The following is a 22,549-nucleotide window of genomic DNA, read 5'->3' as shown; positions in this document are numbered from 1 at the left end:
GGTTTCTGACCCATTTTTGAATTGACTTTTGTGCAGGGTAAGAATCTAGTCTCATTCTTCTACATAGAAACAACCAGTTTTCCCAGAACCATTTGTTAAAAAACGCTGTCTTGCTTCAGTCACTTAGCAAAATTAGATTAATTTCCAAGTATATGTTGAGGTTAGCATATACGGGATAGATTTCTTTCTCAGCAGATATTATTGGAGATTAAGCAAGTGATTGATTTATGCATGCTGGTATTGTATCCTGCTACTTTGCTGAATTTATCAGCTCTAGAAGTCTTTTGGGGGAGTTTTTTGGGTCTTGTAGATATAGGATCATGACATCAGCAAAAAAAAAAAAGGAGAATTTTGATTTCTTTTTCTATTTGTATCCTTTTAATTTCATTTTCTTGCCTGATTGCTCTTAGTTTCAAGAACTATATTTGAATAGAAGTGGTGAAAGTAGACATCCTTATCTTGTTCTTGATTTCAGAGAAAATGTTTTTGGTTTTTTTCTCCATTCAGTATGACGTTGATCTTGGGTTTTTCACATACAGTCTTTGCAATGTTGAGGTAAGTTCCCTCTAACCCTAGTTTCTCCAACATTTTTAACATAAATAGGTGCTGGATTTTATCTAATGCTTTTTCTCCATTTATTTAGACGATCATCTGATTTTTGTCCTTAACTCTATTTAGGTGGTGCATTACACTTATTCAGTTTTGTATGTTCAACAACCTTGCATTACTGGAATGAAACTCACTTGATAATGATATACTATCTTCCTAAAGTACTTTTTTATGTGGTTTGTCAATATTTTATGGAGAATTTTTTCATCTATGTTCATCAGGGATATTGGTTTGAAGATTTCTTTCCTTAATATGTCTTTGTCTGGTTTTGGTATCAGGATGATACTGGTTGTATAGAATGCATTTTGGAGTATTCCCTCCCCTTCTACTTCACAGAGTAGTTTGAAAAGGACTGGTGTTCGTTGGTCTTTAAAGATCTGTTAGAACTTGACTAAAAATTCACTTGGTCCTGGGTTTTTCTTTGTTGGAAGACTTTTAATTTCTGCCTGAATTTCCTTGCTTGATGTTGGTCTATTTAAGTTTTCCATATCCTCATGGTTCAATTTGAGCAGATCATGTGTCTCAAAATTTATCAATATATTCTAGATTTTCCACTTTATTGGAATATAAATTTTCAAAATGATCCTCTGGATTTCTGAAGTGTTTGTGGTACTTCTCCCCTTTCATCTCTAATTTTGTTGATTTGGAACTTCTCTTTTTCTCTCTTTTGGTTAGTTTGACTAAGGGTTTATCAATCTTAGTTATATTTTCAAAGAATTAACTCTTTGTTGAATGAAACTTTTGTATTGTTTTATTTTCAATTTCATTCTGATCTTAATTATTTACTGTCTTCCACTAACTGTGGAACTAGTACTTTCTTCTTTTTATAGGGCCTTGAGTTGTAACATTAGATTATTTATTTGATATCTTTATTTTTCTGATGTTAGAACTGCCTTCATACTGTACCAGAGATTTTGATATGTTATATCTATATTCTCATTTGTTTCCAAGAATTTTTTAATCTCTCTCCAATTTTGTCTATGATCCATTCCTCATTCAAAAGTGTATTATTAATCTCCAGGTGTTAAACATTGTTTCTTTTTTTAAAAAAAAAAATCTTGTCATTTCTAATGTCATTCCATTGTGATCTGATAGGCTGCAAGAAATTATCTCTCTTTTTCGTATTTCCTAAGACCACCTTGTGCCCAAAAATATGATCTATTTCAAAGAAAGTTCCATGTGCCACTGAGAAGGAAGTGAATTCAGTTGTTGGCAAATAAAATATTCTATATGTGTCTGTTAGGTCCATTTGAATAATAATATTTTTTAGTTCTGAAGAGTCCGTCTGGATGGCCTGTCTAGTGGTAACAGAGGTTTGTTGAAATCACCCAGAAATATTGTATTGTGTTCACTTGGATTCTTTATATTGAGAAAAGTTTGTTTTATGTACATAGGTGCACTGATGTTTGGGGCAAAAACATTTCAAAAATTATATCTTGTTGTTCAATGATTTCCTTAACCAGTATTAAATTACCTTCTTTGTTTCTTCTGATTAATTTTGACTTGAAATCTACTTTGTTTGACAGCTATCTCTGCTTGCCTTTGGTCTTAATTTGCATGGTATATCTCTTCCCATCAATTCACTTACAGCCTATGAATGTCTTTGACTGTGAGATGAGACTCTTACAAGCAACATTTTGTTGGCTCTTATTTTTTAATCCATTCTGCCAATCTATGTCTTTTTTTTTAATCTTTATTTTATTTATTTATTTTTGTATGTGGTGCTGAGGATCCAACCTGGTACCTCACCCATGCAAAGCAAGTGTTCAACCACTGAGCTACAACTCGAGCCCCAATCTATGTCTTTTGATTGCAGAGTTTAGACCACTTACATTTAGGGTTATTATAGAGAGATGATTTTTATTTCTTGCCATTTCAGTTTATTTCTAATGATAATTCAGAATTTATTCACCTTTGACTGTTCTTCTAGTGAGACTCACCCCTCTGCAGGCTCTGACTTTTAATTTTCATTTCTTCTGCATAAATATTTTATTTTTTTGTAGTACAAGCTTAGTGGTTATGAATTCTTGTAGTTTCTGCTTATCATGAAAGGCTTTTATTTTTAATTCTGAAGGACAGCTTTGCTTGTCCAAGATATTGTAATCTTGGTTGGCATCCGTTTTCTTTCAGGGCTTGGTATATATTATCTCAAGCTCTCATGACTTTTAGGGTTAAAACTGAGAAATCAGTTGAAATCTTTTTTTTAATTGATTGATTTATTTTAATTAGGTATATATGATATCAGAATGCATTTTGATTCATTGTACACAATTGTAGCTCAACTTTACATATCTATGGTTGTACATAATGTGGTGTCACACCATATGTGCAGTCAAACATGTACCTAGGGTAATGATGTCCATTTCATTCCACCATCTTTCCTGCCCCATGCTACCTCCATCCCCTCCCTCCCCTTTGCCCAATCAAAGTTCCTCCCTTTTTCCCATGTCTCCCCCGTCTCTGTTATGGTTCAACATCCACTTATCAGAGAGAACATTTGGCCTTTAGTTTTTTGGGATTGGCTTACTTCTCTTAGCATGATATTCTCCAACTCCATCAATTTACCTGCAAATGCCATAGTTTTATTCTCTTTTAATTGTGAGTAATAGTCCATTGTGTATTTATCTGTTCATCTATTGAAGGGCCTCTAGGTTGCTTCCACAGTTTAGCTACTGTGAATTGAGCTGCTATGAACATTTATGTGGCTGTGTTACTATAGTATGCTGATTTTAAGTCCTTTGAATATAGACCAAGGAGTGGGATAGCTGGGTCAAATGGTGGCTCCATTCCAAGTTTTCTGAGGCTTTCCTGAGTGGTTGCTCCAATTTGCAGTCCCCCCAGCAATGTATGAGAGTGCCCTTCCCCCCACATCCTCACCAACATTTATTGTTGTCTGTATTCTTGATCACTGCCATTCTGTCTGGCGTGCATTGAAATCTTAGAGTAGTTTTGATTTGCATTTTTCTAATTATCAGAGATGTTGAACATTTTTTAATATATTTGTTGATCAAATGTATATCTCCTTCTGAGAAGTGTCTGTTCAGCTTCTTAGCCCATTTGTTGATTGGGTTTTTTTTTTGTTTGTTTGTTTTGTTTTTGGTTTTTTTGGTGTTAAGTTTTTTGAATTCTTTATATATCCTAGAGATTAGTGCTCTATCTGACGTGTGTGTGGCAAAAATCTGCTCCCAAAAATATAGGCTCTCTGTTCACCTCATTGATTGTTTCTTTTGCTGAGAAGAAGCTTTTTAGTTTGAGTCCATCCCATTTATTAATTCTTGGTTTTATTTCTTGTGCTTTAGGGGTCTTGTTAAGGAAGTCAGGGCCTAATCCGACATGATGAAGATTTGGGTTTACTTTTTCCTGTTAGGTGCAGGGTCTCTGGACTAATTCCTAGGTCCTTGATACACTTTGAGTTGAATTCTGTGCATAGGGAGAGATAGGGGTTTATCTTCATTTTGCTGCTTATGGATTTCCAGTTCTCCCAGCACCATTTGTTGAAGAGGCTCTCTTTTCTCAATTGTATGTTTTTGGCACCTTTGTCTAGTATAAGACAACTGTATTTATGTGGGTTTATCTCTCTGTCTTCTATTCTGTACCACTGGTCTACATGTCCATTTTGGTGACAATACCATGTCCTTTTGTAGTAAAGTTTAAGGTCTGGTATTACGATGCCTCCTGCTTCACTCTTCTTGCTAAGAATCAGTTGAAATCTTAATTGACCTTCCTCTAAATATGATCTGTTAGTTTTCTCTCATGGCTTTTAAAATTCTATTCTTATTCTGTGTATTAGGCATTTTCATTACAATGTGTCTTTTACATCCTGCCTGTCTGCACCTTGTATTTTAGATTTCTACTTCATTACTAAGATTCAGAAAATTTTCTGATATTATGTCATTGAAAAGATTGTGCATTCCTTTAGTTTGGATTTTGGTGCCTTTGTTGACACCAATGATTACTAGATTTAGTCTCTTAATGTTACCACAAATTTTTTAAACTTTTGGACATGCATGGTCTATTGACAGTTTTCCTTTATTGTCAGCTTTCTTTTAAAGACTATATACTTTGTCTTCAAGGTCTAAGAATTCTTATTCTTTGTGATCTAATCTATTGATGATAATTTCAACTGTTTTAAAAATTTCATTTATTGGGTCATTTCCAGGATTTTTGTTCGGTTCTTTATCAGAATCCCTCTTTATTGAAATGATTTCTCTTCCTGTATTTTCTCTCTAAGTTTATTCCCTACATCTTCTTTTAGCTCATTGAACCAGGAACTCTCTAAAATTTTTCTCCAACATTTCCTCCACTATTATGTCAATGGATCAAGTGTTCAAGTGTTGTGGGCTTTTGCAGGTAGTTTTTTTTATATTTTTTGTATGTCTATCCATCTGCTGGGATGGTTATTCTTCTAGACTAATGCAAGGGACAATTTAGTGAGCTTCTTTCTTTTCAGTTCCCCAGGTTGGGTGAATATCCAGGTATTGATACTCCCACTCAGTGTGTACGCTCCGCTGTTCCCAGAATCAGTGCCACTTGGAGAGAAGATACTAAGCTCTATTAACTGCAATCAATCAGAGCAAAGTCATGTACTAATAAATCTTAGGAGGAAAACTGGTTGAAAATGTACTCCACAGTTTCCCTAATCTGGGTATAAAATTGCAGTACTGTTTGAAATAGATTAAGAAATTAGTTATTAAAGATCATTAAATTATTATTATACAGGGGCTGAAAATGGGAGGAGAGAAAAATTGAGCAAGTAAAAAAATAAAAAGAGGGCTGGGGTTGAGGTAAAGCACTAGTCTAGCATTCATGAGGCACTAGGTTCGATCCTCAGCACCACATCAAAATAAAATAAAGATATTGTCTCCACCTATAACTAAAAAAATAAATATTTTTTAAAAATAAAAAGAAAAGAATAATACAAACCAAGGCAAGAAGAAGAAGAAAAAATGAGGGGATTTAAGGCAGGAGTAGGTAATGTAAGAAGGAAAGAGAGACTAAGAGGGGCAGGTATAAACCCGAGCTAGGAAAACAAAGATTAAGAGAGTGACTCCAGTTAATGCTTTAAAACAACAGGAGAAATAGAATCTAATGGGTTGAGAGTTTTAAGGAAGGTCCAAGATGGCAATAGTTAGGATCCCTCACTGAGACTTTGGTGAGCTATATTTTTAGTATGTAGTCAAGGTCATAAACTGATTCAGCATATGTACTCAAAGTCATAAATATCTGTTTGTGAGCGTGGGCTCACTGTGTGACCTGTTGGCACTGTGCCTTCTTTGGTTGGCCTGCATATAAAAAAGACTTATGGAGAGACTTGGGGATAAGAGGAAGGACTGCTGCCACCTCCAAATAAAGTATGTCTCTTATCCCAGCTGCACCTTGCTTCTTTCAATTGTCAGAACCCCAAAACTTCTTTCTAGGGCCTGAGACTCAGCCAAGCAAGGGTGCAATATTGAATAATAAAGGAACATTTGCTGATGCAAAATGAAAACTAATATATGTAAAGTTAAAATTGACATTAGAGCCGGGCACAGTGGTACATGCCTGTAATCCCAGCTACCAGGGAGACCGAGGCAGGAGGGTCACCAAGTTCAAAGACAACCTCAGTAACTTGCTTAGTTGCTGTAAGCAACTCAGCAAGACTCTGTCTCTAAATAAAAAACATAAAAAGGGTTGAGGATGTGGCTCAGTGGCTAAGTGCCATTGGGTTCAATCCCTGGTACAAAAAAAAAAAAAAAAAAAGACATAAGAGCTATTTATAATAATCCAAGGTGGAGAAATTTCTTATTGAGACTTCCTGATTTGGATTTCATTAGGACTGGGACCTTTAGAAGATGTCCACCAGCCTTGAGCTTTACCTCGGTTTCCCTGGTATGGAGGTAGTGATCACCCCTGCTCACCTCTAACACCACCCTAGGAGGCTCTCTCTGATGTTCACTGTGTCTGGGTATCTATTAGCTTTCTGTTGGGTCATAGAAGATGGTCTCTGATTGTCTGTGACTTAGCAGTCTGGCTATTCCCTATTAGGGGTAGAGTCTTGTGCACCCTCCTGAAGAAAAGCTCCACATATTCAGTTCTGTCAAATCCAGTGTGGGCTCTCTGTGTACATTTTGGGGTGTGCATGGTGCGGCAGTCTAAGGCAGAGGCACGGAAGTCTGTTTGATGTGGTGTTTGGTAGCCGAGGGGAGGAGAGCATAGGGTTGTTGCCCTCTGGAGTGCACAGGTCTGAGGTCAGGGCCTTGTATCTGGACACACTGGTTGGTGGCTGGCGTCTGTGGCATGCTCCTCTGTAGGCCCTTTTGTGGATGTACTGCCATTGTGTATGTGTGAATTTCTCCACAGGCTGCTTGGGGTTATCCTCAGAAAATGCCTTCTGTGGGCCCATATGTCTGAATGAGAATTGAGTCAACTGATAACTCTGGGACTCACAGCTATGGATCCTCCTGGAAAAACAGGGCACAGGAGCTACTTCCAGGTTGCTCCGGAGTTTCCACCGGTCAGTTTGTCGGCCGAGGGCCTGAACCTGCATGCCTGGAGGCTGCTGTGCTGCATCTGCTGGCTGTTTCTGTTGGGAGTGGGGCACAGACAAAAAGCAGTGCGGCCTAGTGGTTAGTGGCACACAGTACGAAGCCAGGCCCCCTGACTCCACCAGCAGTGTGACTTTGGGCGAATCATCTAAATTTCTTTCAGCCTTATTCCCATTCATAAAGTGGGGGAGCGCTTACTATACCTAAAGGACTCAGTCAAGGCCTGTGACATGCAGGCAAATGTGGCAGTGGCCAGCAACCTGCTCTAGGCTGCCTGATGCTCCCAGGCACATAGTGCATCTTCAACTGCAGCCACAGGGCATCTTTATCCTGTCTCCAGGACTAGGGCTGTGGATCTAGCTGCACTGTCCCCTGGCCTTGACACAGATGGACCTGCCAACAGGTGAAGTCTTTCCCTGGGTGGTGTAGGGGACTCTGGAGAGGGCACACACTACCATACTGTGGGCTCTAGGAACAGAGAGCCACTGAGTGGGGGTAAAGAGGGAGGTTTGGGGGTCTCCCTAACATCCTACCAGTGTCAGGAGATCATCTCTTTCCCACATTCCTTCCCAGAAGCTCAATCCCTGAAGCCCCCCACCACCTGAGACCACCCTGCAGGGCAACCCTGGACAGGACACAGAGAGGGCCAGGAGGGGAGCCCCAGACCTGTTGGGTGAAAGCTTCTGAGTGCAGGAGGAGGGGACAGGTGATTCAAGTGTCTCAAGGTGTTTCTCTTCTGGGGCCACCATATGGTCTGAGCTTCCACCATGTCTAAATGTCCCAATTAATAAAAGGGCATTGTTCTCAATTAGTGGAGGTGAATCAGCCTGGAAGAGGGATTGGGCTTCAGGGTCTGGGTTCTTAGATACTGAGGAGAGGTTAGCAGGAAACCTTGGGCATTGTGATGCAGCTGAGCATCCGACACAAATCAGACACACTTTGTGTAGAATATGCACACAGTAGCCATGCTTTAAGCACTATAGATGGTGTGCAATAGGTGCCCTTTAAGTAGAGCACATAATATTCAGGAGGGGTGTTTTCTGTAGAGTATTTCAGCACACAGTTGACATGCCTTATGTGGAGCAGGTGGCATTCAGTAGGCATGCTTTATGCTACGGGTACAGCAATAGACCCTGTGGAAAGTAAGTAGCATTCCGTGGGCATAGTTTATGCAGATCAAGTTGCATTTAGAAGGTCCCATTTATGTAGAGCTGCTGGCACACAGTAGTCTTGCCTTATGTAAAAGTAGAGCCTACAGTAGAAAGACTTGACCTACAGTCTTTTGCAGAGTACAGGACTGGCTTCAAGCAGGTGAGGCCGTAATTGCCAGCCCCTTTCCTATACTCCATATGCCCCCTCTAATGTTCTCACCTGATACCCCAATTCCCATATAGAAAGACTGAGCCCAGGAGGGCTAGCACTCCACAGTCAGAGCAAGGACGAGGGTCTCCTGGCTCTGCCCTCCCTTGCCTGGGCCCCATTACCTGAGGTCCCCTCTTAGCCCTTCTCTTCTCTCACCTTCCTGCTCCAAATGAGCCCAGCCCCAGGTGAGCTCTTTCAGCTGGTTTCCTTATCCCTGGAATCTGATCCAGGTAATGCTCGGCAGGGCTGGATTCTTTGTTGCTACTCCTAGAAGTCAGGTCTCACTCCAGGCCTTGCGCTGCCTGGAAGCAGGACTTGAACTCTTGCCAGGCTATGCAGCTGGTCAGCCACAGGTCTCCATCTCTGAGCCTCCTTGTTTTTTCACTGAGCAATGGTGCGTGATGTTCCCGCAGTCCATGCTTGGAGAGGAGGTCTGGAGACCTTCTGGGGGAAGGCCTGGCCTGGCCCTGCTCTCCTGAACTCATAAATCCATCCTTCGACCTCCTGCACCCTGGCTTTGAAAGAGCAGGTGGGGCTGTAGACTTTATCACTCAGTCACCCTTTCTCACCCCCCACAACATGTTTTCTACTCAGGTAGGAGACGCCAAGTTCTAAGGACATAATGCCCGTGCCCGTGCCCGTGACCACGGAAGGGTTCCCCTTTGCACCCAGTTGGCTCCACCCCCACTCTTGGCTGCCTGCCCAGGCAGGCCTGCTGGGATTGGCTGGTCCAGCCCAGCCCAGCTCAGCCTCCCACAGATTCCTCCAGGTCATCAACCAGGGACAAAGAAATCCCAGAGGAGAGGAGAAGAGCCTGTTGGGGACAAGCTGCTCCTGACAGAAGGTGCCAGACTAGATTTGGTGGGACTGGAGGATCTTTACCTGATATGGGAAGGATGTTGCCCAGGGCTGGGGCAGCTCCAGGGAGCCAGCCAGCCTGGGAAACTGGTGGTTTCTGGGTAACAGTCCCCGGAAATTTGTCTATGACTCAGGAAGGTCTGGACTCTCATCAGTCTCCCTTCATTGTTCTCCTCCCATCTCCAATTTCTCCTCTTCCTCCTCCACCTTCGTCTCTGCTCTCCCTGATGCTTTCCCTGGGTTGCCCTCGCTCTTGCTCCCCTCTCTGAGCCCTCCCTGCCCTTTTCACACCACTGTCCCTGCCCAGGGACCCTAGAGAAATCGTCTCTCCTGGGCCTCCGCAGCTCACCCTCTGTCCCCTCTTTCCTGCAGCATGCCACAGCTGAGCCTGTCCTGGCTGGGACTGGGGCCCACGGAAGCCTCTCCCTGGGTCCTCCTGCTGCTGGTGGGGGCCTCCTGGCTCCTGGCCCGCAGCCTGACCTGGATCTATGCTTTTTACGAAAAATCTCGTCGCCTCCAATGTTTCCCGCAGCCCCCCAAACGGAATTGGCTCTTGGGTCACGTGGGCATGGTGAGTGTGGCAGCAGGCTGGGTTGGGCTATAGGGGTGTATGGACTGCTGAGGGGTCAGGAATGGGGCTCAGGGAGCTGGGTGTCGGGTGGGCTAAGGTCTCGGACAGCAGAGAACAAGGAAGGCAGGTGCTCTGGGGTGTGCTCACCCCGGGATGGGCCGAGCCCCTCTTACCTCCTTGTTCCCGCGGCCTAGTCTGCTTTGGGATTCATTTCTGGCCTGTCTTTGCCGCGTTGGTGCATCCCTGAGGGGCTCCCAGGGTGGGCTACACGGAGTGAGGACCCCCTGGTGTTCCCGTATTCTCTGCTGCTGGACTTGAGTCCTCCACAGGGGTGCTGACCAGGTCTGCTCCTACCTGAACCATTTCTTTGTGTCTGCCCATCTATGGGCTTCGGGATGTTCACGGAAATGAGCAATCGCTTCCCGTGGACTAGCTCAGCCAAGAGGTGGGTCTGGGTTGCCTCCCCCTTCTCCCTCCTGGGGCGCCTTCCTCTTATCTCTCTTCTCCCCTAAGATGAACCCATGGGCCCTGTTGCCCAACCCAGATTGAAGTTGGTTGCCACTTCCCTTTGCAGAAGCCTTCCTCGACCCCACCCATTACTCTAAACCTTGACCTTAGATCTGCCCTCCACTTTAGGGAGCTGTGCTCTGGCTGCTTCCCTTGTAAAGGGCACAGGTTTAGTGAGAGCATGCGCAGAATGATCTGCCAGAATGTGGGTAGCAGCAGGTGCTCATGGGTGGGAGAGTCCTGATGGAGAGATGGAGGTCACCTGACTTCTCTGTCTGCCCTGGGATGCACTGTTGGGACTCGGATAGGGTCTTGAGAGGGATGGGACAGGAGCGGCAGAGATTCCCTCCATCCTTACAAAATTGGGACATGTGTTCACTGCAGAAGGCAAACCACCTGCAGAGGCCGTAGGAAGCCCCTATTGTGGCTCTTGGGATGGTTTATTAGTCAGGGTTCTCCAGAGAAAGAGAACGAAAGGACACGGACACACACACACACACACACACCACACACACAAAGTCCTTCATCACTCAATCATGGGAACCCTACTGAGTAATTCGTCATGAGGCGATTTTGTCCTTTGCCTACACCAGGGGGTGGCCTCACACATACCTAGACGGTGTAGCCGTGCACACACCCAGGCTACGTGGTGTTGCCTGTTGTTCCTAGGTTCATGCCTGGGCAGCCTGTTACCTTTCTGAAAGCTGTAGGCAAGTGGAGCACAATACTAAGTATTTATGTATCTAAAAGTATTCGAACACAGAAAAAGAACACTCAAAGTGCTGGGTGATAGCCGTTCTTCAAATTCTTCAGCTACACTGTAATTTTTTGTTGTTGTTGCTGTGTTCTAAGGATTGAACCCAGGGGTGCTTAACCACTGAGCCTTATCCCCAGCCCCTTTTTTATATTTTATTTAGAGACAGGGTCTTGCTCAGTTGCTTAGGGCCTCACTAAGTTCCTGAAGCTGAACTTGAACTCAAGATTCTCCTAATCCAGCCTCCTGAGTCACTGGGATTACAGGTGAAAACTACCACACCCAACAGCTACACTGCAATCTTAAGGGACTACTATACACATGATTGTACTACACATACAGACATGCATATATATACGTACACACACATATATAGAGACATTACGCAAACATAAATAAATACATATATCTGTGTACATATGTATATAAGATATGTGTGTATGTACGTATGCATGTGTGGTATATATACGTACACACACACATATGTATGTATATTTAGAGAGAGAGAGAGAGAAGAGGGGATTATTAGGGGAACTGGTTCATATATTATGAAGTCCAAGAAGTCTCACTACACACTATCAATGCTGGAGAACCAGGGAATGGTGGTGTCATTAGTTCAGTCTGAGCCTAAGGGCATAAAAACCTTGGGTAGAGATTGCTGATGTTAAGTTCTGAGTCCAAAGGTTTGAGAACTGAAGTTCTGATGTCCAGGGGCAGGAAAGAGTTCTCAGCTCCAAAGAGAGATCGAACCTGTCCTTTCCCTGCCTGCACGTCCTCTCTGGACCCTCAGGGGACCCACACTGGGGAGGGTGCGTCTTCAGTCTACCAATGCAGACGCCACTCTCCTCTGGAAATGACCCAACAGACACACCCAGAAATCATGTTTCAGGGGACATCTGACAAGCTGACACTTGACATCAACCATGTTAGGAGGTGACCACCCCTGCCTTGTTTTCAGATCCAACCCACAGAGCAGGGCTTGAAGGAAGTGTCGAAGCTGGTGGGCACCTATCCTCAGGGCTTTATGACATGGCTGGGCCCCATCATTCCCATCGTCACTCTGTGCCACCCCAACATCGTCCGATCTGTCCTCAGTGCCTCAGGTACCCATGCAGAGCTCTTGGTGGTGGGCGCTATGACACATCTGAGTGCCCTCCACCTACAGGCTTCCGTGGGCCCCTGCCTCGCCCAGCCCCCTCTTCCCTCTTCCTCTCCGCCTTCTTCCTCTCTCTTTCGTGGGCTCCACAGACCCCATCTCACTGTCTTTTTCTTCCACTGTGGTCACCCCTCCACCCTAGTGTTCTCAGTGCCTCCAGAGTCCCAAGAGGCCTTAATCCAGGGCTCTTTCCTGGAGGGATCCCCTAGTTCAAGGAAATGGATCTGGACCAATAACCCCAACATTTTGTATGGGCTGGAGGGAGACAGATTGTGGCAGCTGGTGGACAGCAGGGTCTCTGCCAGGGCAGCTGGAGCCCTCCTAGAGGAGGAGCTACCAGAGCAGGGCAGGGGATGCGCCCAAGCCCCTCTGCCACTCCTGCCCCAGCCTTGCCCTTCTGCAGACCCAGAGCCACGAGGAGGGCTTGTGGCTGGAGGAGGAGCGTGGCTGCTATTTCCACGATACCCAACTCTGGTGGGTGGATTCCTTCTTGTGGCTTGTCCCCTGCATTTTCCCTGCCCTCCTGCTCCAGGCCCTAGGAGTCTTTCTTAGGAGACTCCACCCCAGCCTAGTTCATTCCCCCTGCCCCCTGCCCTTCCCATTCTTGGCTAGACCAAGTTGAGCAGGGGGAAAAGCAACGGCTCTGATACCAAAGTGCTTGGTGATTGGGGCAGGTCCCTGACTCTCTGGCTGCTCAAGTCTCTTTCAGTTGTGGATGGTGGAGACTCACTACGGTGTGCTCTAAGTCAGAGAGGGAATCTGTTTAGTGTAAAGTCCAGGGAGGCTGATCTTCGGGCTCAGTTAGATCCAGCTCTCAAATAATGTCCAGAGATCTGTCTGCTCTCTTGGCACCACTTTCCGTTCAAGGCAGGGCTTGAATGAAGAGCCCCCGAAGTTCACTTCCATGAAAGAGCTCTTCATTCCCCCAGCATTCCCATCAATGACCCATTATTCACTTCAATTGTCCTGGCCTGAATCGGAGGGTAGATTTCCCATTTAATCACTGCAATTCTGATTGCCCAAGTCTTGGCAGGCATGGGACCCCCAGTGTGATTGTTTGGGGGAACACAAAGCAGGTTAGTGGTTAAGCACTCAGCATATGGATTCAGACTCTGGTCACAGGCATGTGACTCACTATCTGGAGGGCCATGAGCGTGTATGTGACTTTCTCATTCAGAGCCTCAATGCCTATCTGGGAAACTGAATGGAAGATGACCCAGGTGTGTAGTGTTTGGGATGCAAGAGGGGAAGGAGTATTTCTGTGACTGTAGCTGAGGGATCCAGACTGTTATGTGCAGAGGATGTGGGCAGAGAGCCCAGGCAGGGCTCAGCATGGAGGATGATGACCTGCTGAGTGGAATTCCCTGCACTCCCTGTCCTGGTCTAGTGCTGTAGGTCCTTCTCTGGTAGCCCAGGGGAGTGTGCATCCGGTTCTGTTTGTTCTCCAGATCCGGGGCTCAGAAGAAGGTCTGCTGTACACGCAGGGTCTGGCGAGCACCTTTGGGGATGTGTGCTGCTGGTGGGTGGGGCCCTGGAACCCAGTGGTCCGAATCTTCCACCCCACCTGCATCAAGCCGGTGCTCTTTGCTCCAGGTAGACACTGGCATGACCCCAGCTGGCCTGCTGCCAAGGTCTCTGTGCTGCCTCAAGCTGTTCGGGGACCTAGTGCAAGCTGGAGGGGCTGCAGCAGTGATGCTCCTGCCTCTGTCTCACCTGGACCCCCACCTGTCTAACCTCTGGTCATGTCTGCTCATGTCTGGAGCATGTCTATGTGACATCTGCTGAATGGCCACAACTTGCCAATGTACATTTACTCCCGGATCCTGGTTACAGCTGGCTAATGTATGCCTGGTTACACCTGGATCCTTGGTGATGGTCCTGCCTAGGGCTCTGTTGTGGCCAAGGACATTTGGGGCATGTCAGAGTCCGTGTGGTTTTGTCTGTGATTCTGTTGTAGATTATCTTTTCTTTCTGCTGGCCTCATCTGGGCCATGTGTGTGGTTTGTCTGGAGTCTGGGTCCCAGAGTCCCTTGGAGAAGAGACTGAGACCTAATTTGAGTGTTGTCTAAAGCAGGTCTTATTATCCAGGTCACATTGGATAACATGTGCTGGGTCACATCTGGGCCATATTTGGGATATGAATAGGACCATATTTCAATTCTGTCTGTGGGGCACAGATGTCACGTTAGACCTTCTCTGGTTCATGTCAGAGGATGTTGTATATGTCTTGGCGGGTCATGTATGTTTTGCCCATGTCAGGACATAACAAGTGTCCCTGTCACATGTCTCGGGTCTATGTCAGGAGATGTCAAATGGTGCTGGGTGGACAGGGTTTCCTATAAGTTCTGTGGAGTGTTGTGCTGTGCTAGAATGTTGTAGAACATGTTGGAGCTTGTAGGACTCACGCCCAGGTATGCTGGTCTGTTTTGTGCCGTGTGTAGCTATTTCATGGCTCTGCTGCTGCAGCCTGGCCTGGTCCCCTCTAGCCTCCTCCCTCTTCCCTATTTCCTCTCCCCTGGAATCCTTCCTGCTATGCTGGTCTTAGAGGGGGGAAGTGCAAGCCCTGCCTGGGAGCCTCCACCTCCTCCCACAGTCCACCCGTTACCCCTCTCCATGGCCCTAATTGTTCTTGTTCACGTCAGCTGCGGTTGCACTGAAGGATGTGATCTTCTACAGCTTCCTGAAGCCCTGGCTGGGTAAGTAACTGCAGATGACAGGGCTTGGGGGAACCCTGGGTGCCAGGGTGAGGTGGTGCCCTTGCCCACTGCCCATGGCTGCCCTACCAGGGGATGGGCTCTTGCTGAGTTCTGGTGACAAATGGAACCACCATCGTCGCCTGCTGACACCTGCCTTCCATTTCAACATCCTGAAGCCCTATATGAAGATTTTCAATGACAGTACGAATGTCATGCATGTGAGTCTCTTGAACCTAGTGTCCAAAGTTGAACCCGGGTGGGAGAAGGGTCACAGACAGAGCCGATCTACAGATCTGGCTCTGATGAACCACTTTGAGACCATTGGTCTTTCTCTCTGTGCCTCGGTTTCCACATTAGTAAAATGGGAATAAAAATCTGTACTTAAAAGTTGTCCTAAATAATATAGTGGAGTTATGTCCCTGGTGCATGGTAGGTGCTCAGAAGGGGTTAGTTTCTATGCTTTTCTCACAGAAGGTCTGTAAAGCCACAGTGCTGATGAATTTGTTGTTAACAAGTCATTTCTGAACCCATTGGTTGAAAATCAATGAGGTTTAGAGTTGCTAACAAGGGTATAAGTCAGTAGGCTGGTTCTTCTAAATAAATTGGATGCAGATGGAATCACTCAAGGTATATGATCAGCTGTGGGTCAGGTAGGCAACTTTGATGACCCTGGGAAGATTCCCTCGCATGTTTAGGGGTTGACTGATGTAGAATGTCCTCATCTCGGACAACTGTACTCTTCTGCATGATTCTGTCCCTTCAGAAGATAATCTGGGGATCCAAGGCAGAGATAGGGTTCCATGGGTGTGAGAGGAGGCTGCAGTGTCTCTTGAAGTATAGGCTTCATTGAGCTATGACCTCATTTTAGTCACATTGTATGGGCCAAAGTCAGAATTCTATCACATAAGCAAATGGGGGTAAAATAGATTCTCCTTCTTTTCTTGCTGAAAAATCACATTGCAAAAGATGTGGATTTAGGAAGTAGGGTAATGTTGGGGATGAGGTTTCTGTGAAGTGCTTAGGATTTTTCTTACTTGTAAGTTAATAAGTTAGCTTGTTATCAGTTCTTGGATTCTTCCAGAAGACATGAGATTCCTGGACCAGTGGCAAAGGGTAGTTGATTACTCATGACTCACCAAGCAACCTGTGCTTCTTGTTGCTTTAATCTTTGCTGCAAGCCACCGAATCCCATGGTGGTGACAAGGCTGGCTTCATTAGGTGCCTGCTCATTGATATATTCCATTACACTAGATTTAGGGAATCTGCTTTAATAGCAAACAGAAACTAGCCTGAATCTCACCCAGAGGAGTCATTCCATCTTCCTTTGGGGTTATTTTCTACAAACATACCTTTGAGAAATGGTCCAGGCTAGGAACCTTGCATTCAGTATCTATGCATGACTCCTTCTCCCAATATAAGAGATTTTTTAAAAATATTTTTAAAATCAAGATCTCTCTATGAAGATGAGGAAAGCTAACCCTGAAGACTCGATGTATACCAGAAATTATGCCATATGCCAATTGCTTAATACATATTGTCCAATTTATTTTCCACAACAATGAATAGCACAGGTTATTTTGCCCATGACAAATAATCATTCTGAGTGTGAGAGAAATTAGGGAGTTTGCTCAGGATCACCTAGCTAGTAAGTGAGCACGAATGGTGAAGCAGGGTTTTTAATCTCTGATAATCAGCCTTTGAAGCAGATCAGGTTAACTGTTGCTGAAGATTTGACATGTGGAACTTCGGAGAAGCAAACAGGTGATTAAAGGTGCACAGAGGCAGTGCTGGGACTTGGACTGATTGCCAGCCTTGGGCATTCATTTCTCAGTAGGAACAGCTTCTGCTCCTACTGAACATGATCCTCCCTGGGTTTGGGGGCCTTGGACTGAAGACTCTCAATGAGGCTGGCTCTGAAGAGTCCATCCTGGTAGGAGTAGTTGGGCAGGGGCTCTGGGAGCCAAGGCCAAGCCCCAGCCGTGTTCTCTTTTCTGGTCAGGCCAAGTGGCAGCGACTGGTCTCAGAGGGCAGCGCCTGTCTGGACATGTTTGAGCACATCAGCCTCATGACCTTGGACAGTCTGCAGAAATGCGTCTTCAGTTTCGACAGCAATTGTCAGGAGTGAGTCCTTTCCTAAGGTCTTGGAACCTAGGCCAGGGACTCAAGTGAGTCCGTGGGGGAGGGAGGGCTATGTGTAGGGGCCAGAGGAGGCTTCCAGGAGGTTGTGAGTTAGAACTGGCACTGAAGGACAGGGAAGGGGAGAGAGAAATTAGTTCTTCCAAGTAGGTGGAATTGTTTGAGTAAAGGTAAGGGGGCTCAGATGAGCAGAGTGTGTACAACAGGCAAGAAGGAGACTCTGTGGATGAGGATCAAGTGGCAGGAGTGGGTTGGTCTTAAGGAGATTGAAAGTCAGGCAAAGGAGTGTGAATTTTATCAGGAGGTTTTCAGGGAACCAATGAAGGTGTTTGAGCTGATGATGGGCATGATCAGAGCTGAACTCTGTGGGACTTCTCGTGTAGACAGTACCTGGAGTTAACACTGGGTGCAAGGAGGCTAGGGCAGGGGCTGCTTCTAGGACCAGTTAGAAGAGAACGATGTGTGAGCTGTGGACAGTATCAGGCAGGAAAGAGGACAGGACTGGATACTGAACAAAGGAGAGGAGCTTGATGTCCAGACTGTGCTCTGGGTTCCTTGGGGCATGAAGGTGGGTCACAGAGATGGGATGCAGAGAGAGAAGAGACAAAGGAAAGTCAACCTGATGGCCTATATCCACTGTGTATCTGAGAGGCCATGTGTTGCTGGATACTCACTTTTCCTGATGGGAGGTAGCTCCCAGCTGCTGGTGAGAAGTTCTCCTTGGGCATCAGTTATGTTGAGCTGTTGCCTCCTTTTATGTCCTCATCCTACAGGAAGCCCAGTGAATATATTGCTGCCATCTTGGAGCTCAGTGCCCTTGTGGTCAAAAGAAATGAGCAACTCCTCATGCACATGGACTTCCTGTACCTTCTCAGCCCCAGTGGGCAGCGCTTCCGTAAGGCCTGCCGCCTGGTGCATGACTTCACAGATGCTGTCATCCAGGAGCGGCGCCGCACCCTCCCTGATCACGGTATTAGTGACTTCCTCAAGGCCAAGGCTGAGTCCAAAACTTTGGACTTCATCGATGTGCTCCTGCTGACCAAGGTGAGCTTCTCAACAGGAGGACACTGGGAAGCCATAGGAGGTATCTGAGAAGGGAGGATCAAGCTAGAACTGAATAGGTCTTAGAGATAACTCTTGGATGCAGCCAGCAGGGGACTCCATAGTCTGAAACTGTGAAGGGCCTGATAATTTAATCTATTTGCAAGTTAAGAAGTTTGTATACTACATTTATATCTGTATCTATATCTATGTTGACAAATGCACCAAACACTTTGATCAATTCCATAAGTGACTAAGTGACATACAAAATCCAGTTATTACAGTAATGGCACCCTGAGTAGGATTGTAGCAATGGTTCCCAATTCCCAACTCTTCCTTCCCCAGATGATGCAAGATTTTAATCTGTTTTGAAGCTTCAAATCTTGAGTTTTTAAGCTTATATAGGACAGGTGGCACAATTGCTCTTCTGGCAGGGTGGAGAGGGAGGGGACAAACTTTGTTCTGGAGAATAAACAAGTTATCTTCAGTGGAAAGGTAAAGTCAATTAGCCTGAGAACCAAATCCCTCTGGGGACTTAAGGTAAGATTCTCACTTGAGAGTGTGAGCAAATGTATTTGGAATGTTAAATGCTTAATGTCCAAGGTAAATTGCCATTTAATAATCCTCTAACCCAAGTTCCAGTAAGTAACCCTTTCTCAGAAATTCCTCATTATACAGAAATTATACAGAATATGAAAATATTCATGGATCATTTATTCTTCCTGCCAGGGACAAACTAGGAGGCAAGGAAGCCCAGCAGGATGACTGTGTGGTGGGGATTCAGATGATGGTGACCAACAGAGGTCTAGGGGTGCATGTGGCTTGGGTTTCTGGATGGAAGACAGATCTTTTTTTAAGTATTTTAGTTGTAGTCAAACACAATACCTTTATTTTATTTATTTATTTTCATGTGGTGCTGAGGATTGAACCCAGCGCCTACACATGGGCTAGGCTAGCCCTCTACCGCTGAGCCCCAGCCCCAGCCCCTGAAGTCAGATCTGTAGAGATTGTGTCAGTCACACTGAAGATCCTGCAGACCTGGTGTAATTTGGGGTGTGGGATGTCCTGTCTTCTCTCCAGGATGAAGATGGAAAAGAGTTGTCGGATGAGGATATAAGAGCAGAAGCTGACACCTTCATGTTTGAGGGTGAGGGCCCCAGTGCAGGACTACAGAGGGGGTGGAGGGTCTCTCCACCCCAGCGATGGGCTGGGTGGACCCTGGATCACTGCATTCTGTCCATTCTCCTCTTTCCCATCCTTCCTGGGACCTCAATGCTTGGGCGCTGTCCACCCTCTGGTGCAGAAGCAGCCCAGAGGCCCAAGGCTGCCTGACTGCCCCTCAGGCCATGACACCACGGCCAGTGGTCTCTCCTGGGCCCTGTACAACCTGGCAAAGCACCCGGAATACCAGGAGCGCTGCCGGAAGGAGGTGCAAGACCTGCTGAGGGACCGTGATCCTAAAGAGATTGAGTGGTGAGTGAGTCCTCAAGGCCCTCCCTGAGCCCCTCTCATGGGCCCTGCTCCCCAGGTGGGGATGGGTAAGATGCTTGTGATTTCATTATTGCTTTGTGGGAATAGGATCCAATTCAGAGGCAGGGCCTAGTACCCAACCTGACTAGCAAGGGTACATTTGCAGTATTTGGGGACAAATGATCTGAACTTATGGGAGATTCAGTGACACTGTGACAATCTGTGAGGGTAGAACAGGACTGTCAGCCATGGTCAGGAAGTGGACTTCCCCTATACTTCCTCTATTTTCTTTCAAATAGCACTTTTTCAAGGATCTTCACCTCCTAAAAGTTTGTTCTTCTCTTGTACGTAATTCTTAACTTCCTATCCAATCCAAGGATTCATAGGAGATACCTGGAAGTAAAAGTCATCTGTTGTACCCAGAGCACCTGCATCCTTCATCGGTGCAGCCTTCATTCAGAAAACAGGCCCACACTGTCTTCCCATCCCCCATTCTGTGCTCAGCCCTGCTCTGTGCTCTAGAGACCTGAGAAGGAAACAGTCCCGGGATCTCCTTCCAGGAGCTCTCAGATTGGTGGGCAAATGATCCCTGGTGGGGGACACTGCAAGCATACAAGGGTAGGAATGGGGTTGAGAGGAAGAGAAACAAGGGTAGAGGTAAAATAATGGTTTCAACTGAGCCCCTGAATGATTAGCAGAAGAATTTTCTTTTTCATCTGAGGAACAGTGCTCTAGGTCAAGAAGCAAGTCTTTACCAAAATGGGCGATGCAGAGGGAGGAGGAGTAAAACAGAAGGGGGAGGGGAGAAGAGAGGTGAAGGTTTGTGTGTGAAGAGGAAAGGCTCAGATGGAAAAGGAAGAAGGTGGAAAGGAAGAGAAAGAGAGTACAGAGAAAGAGAAGGGGGGACTGAGAGACAGAGGGGGATGAAGAAGAGCTGTAGTGGGTACAGTGAGCTGGGTTTACTGGTGCACACCTGTAATCCCAGCTACCGGGGAGGCTGAGGTGGAGGATCAAGGTTTGGGGGCCAGACCTTGTCTTGAAACAACAAAAACAATAATAATAATAAAAAAACAAAATTGATACCCCCCACACACAATTAAATGTGTGTATTTTGTTTTTTACTTGTTTATATTTTTATTCTTCTCTATAGTATCAAGGACACTTATTTTCATGCAAACTATTGACTTCTTTACAGTGGTGTTTTTTTTTTTTGTTTTTTTGTTTTTTTTTTTTTTGGATACTGTGTTTGAAGAAAAACTTCTAAAGATACCTAGTTACAGCTTCTCCAGTCCTTTCCTAATTGCTTTTCCAATTCTCAAATACTTGATCCATCTGGGGCTTATTTTATGAGAAGGAGAAAAGGTTTCACCCAGACGCCGGCAAACTCTGTTTTGTTCTCGGGATAATTTGGGGGTGGTGGTGGTTTTAGGGACGACCTGGCCCAGTTGCCCTTCCTGACCATGTGCATCAAGGAGAGTCTGCGGTTGCACCCCCCAGTTACAGTTATCTCCCGCTGCTGCACCCAGGACGTTGTGCTCCCCGACGGCCGGGTCATCCCCAAAGGTACCCACAAGGCAGGGGGAGGAGGCTCCTGTGCAGGAAAAGGGCTCCATCAGGCAGTTGGACCTTGTCCCTTCTCTCCCACAGGAGTCACCTGCCTCATCAGTATTTTCGGGACTCATCACAACCCAGCTGTGTGGCCGAACCCTGAGGTGCTGCCATTCTTGTCCACTGCAGGGGTGGAGTGGCGTTTTGACCCCACCACACGCACCCCTGTCTCTCCCTGGGTGTGCTGGCAGACCCCACCCAGCAACTGTGTCTTGGTGGACCTCCCCTCCAGGTGTATGACCCCTTCCGCTTTGACCCAGAAAACGCCAAGGACAGGTCACCTCTAGCTTTTATTCCTTTCTCCGCGGGACCTAGGTAAGGAAAGCTGGAGTCTGAGATGGGGGAGGGGTGATGGCATCGGGACTTTGGGGATGGTAGTGCGCAAAGGGGGGAAGTTGCGGATGGTCAGATGCTGGTGTCTTTCCTGCCGCTCTTGTAGTTTGTGTGCCGAGGTTAGGAGAGTGGCTGTTGGGTGTGTCCCCAAAGAGGTCGGTCCAAAATGGGGCCCACTCACCGTGTGCTCAGAGCCTTCCCACCCCAGCTTCTAGGCTGAGTTGTGTGTGTGTGTGTGTGGGGGGGGCTTGGGCCAGGCTCTGGGGACAGGATCACCCACAACGGTCCAGGCACGTCAGCCCCCCTCGCTGCCCTTCAGGCTGTTCAGGGTCGGAAGGGGGATCCCGTCCTGGATGGGGGTCCCTGGCGCAGTAAGAGTCCCCACCCCGCCCGCAGGAACTGCATCGGGCAGACTTTCGCCATGAGCGAGATGAAGGTGGTGCTGGCGCTGACGCTGCTGCGCTTCCGCGTCCTGCCCGACGACACCGAGCCGCGCAGGAAGCCCGAGCTAATCCTGCGCGCCGAGGGCGGGCTCTGGCTGCGCGTGGAGCCGCTGAGCTCCAGCGCGTCGTGACCCACCGAGGCCGGTCCGGGGACCCCTCCATGCAGATCCCCCAAGCTACCTGGGCAGATACCAGCAATAAAACGGTTTCACCTGCGTTTGAGTCTCACCGAGCGTCAGCAGGGGGCGCTGGGGACGTCGGGCAACCAAAGTGGTGGCCTAGGTGCGGGAGGTGAGGCCCGACCCTCGCTGGCTCTGGCTGGCCTCACAGCCCCTGAGCACATGGTGGGAGTCTTGGGAGGGTTTGGAGCAGAAGGTGGACCTAGAGTAAGGGCAGGGTTGAGCCTCTGAGTCACAAACGCTCAGAACACTAAATATTTACCATCCTTACCTCTGTTCGCATCTCCTAATGTAGCCTGCAT

The 22,549-nt window shown here is 46.6% G+C and overlaps 1 protein-coding gene across 4 annotated transcripts; it reads left to right on the top strand.

Moving 5' to 3' along the window:
• The first annotated feature begins 9,192 nt into the window (after window positions 1-9,192).
• Window positions 9,193-22,284, top strand: LOC124088002 (cytochrome P450 4F3). Of its 4 annotated transcripts, none has more exons than XM_046437254.2 (13): window positions 9,193-9,339; window positions 9,726-9,924; window positions 13,790-13,934; window positions 14,984-15,037; window positions 15,128-15,255; window positions 17,037-17,158; window positions 17,947-18,217; window positions 19,295-19,361; window positions 19,558-19,687; window positions 21,114-21,247; window positions 21,332-21,396; window positions 21,525-21,607; window positions 22,022-22,284. In XM_046437254.2, the coding sequence occupies exons 2-13, from the start codon at window positions 9,727-9,729 to the stop codon at window positions 22,197-22,199; spliced, it is 1,575 nt and encodes a 524-aa protein (XP_046293210.1). In that variant the 5' UTR covers window positions 9,193-9,339; window position 9,726; the 3' UTR covers window positions 22,200-22,284. The 4 variants fall into 4 exon arrangements, with proteins under 4 accessions (XP_046293210.1, XP_046293208.1, XP_046293211.1 ...); XM_046437252.2 differs by lacking the exon at window positions 13,790-13,934 and adding an exon at window positions 12,144-12,288; XM_046437255.2 differs by lacking the exons at window positions 9,193-9,339; window positions 13,790-13,934 and adding exons at window positions 9,352-9,491; window positions 12,144-12,288.
• The last annotated feature ends 265 nt before the right edge of the window (window positions 22,285-22,549 follow it).

The sequence above is a fragment of the Marmota monax genome, unplaced genomic scaffold (genome assembly GCF_021218885.2).
Source record: "Marmota monax isolate L192 unplaced genomic scaffold, Marmota_monax_Labrador192_F-V1.1 WCK01_AAM20220418_F8-fsc00021, whole genome shotgun sequence".
NCBI classification, from domain to species: domain Eukaryota; kingdom Metazoa; phylum Chordata; class Mammalia; order Rodentia; family Sciuridae; genus Marmota; species Marmota monax.
Note: the sequence above shows the minus strand (reverse complement) of the source record. Positions and strands in the feature narration are given on the sequence as shown.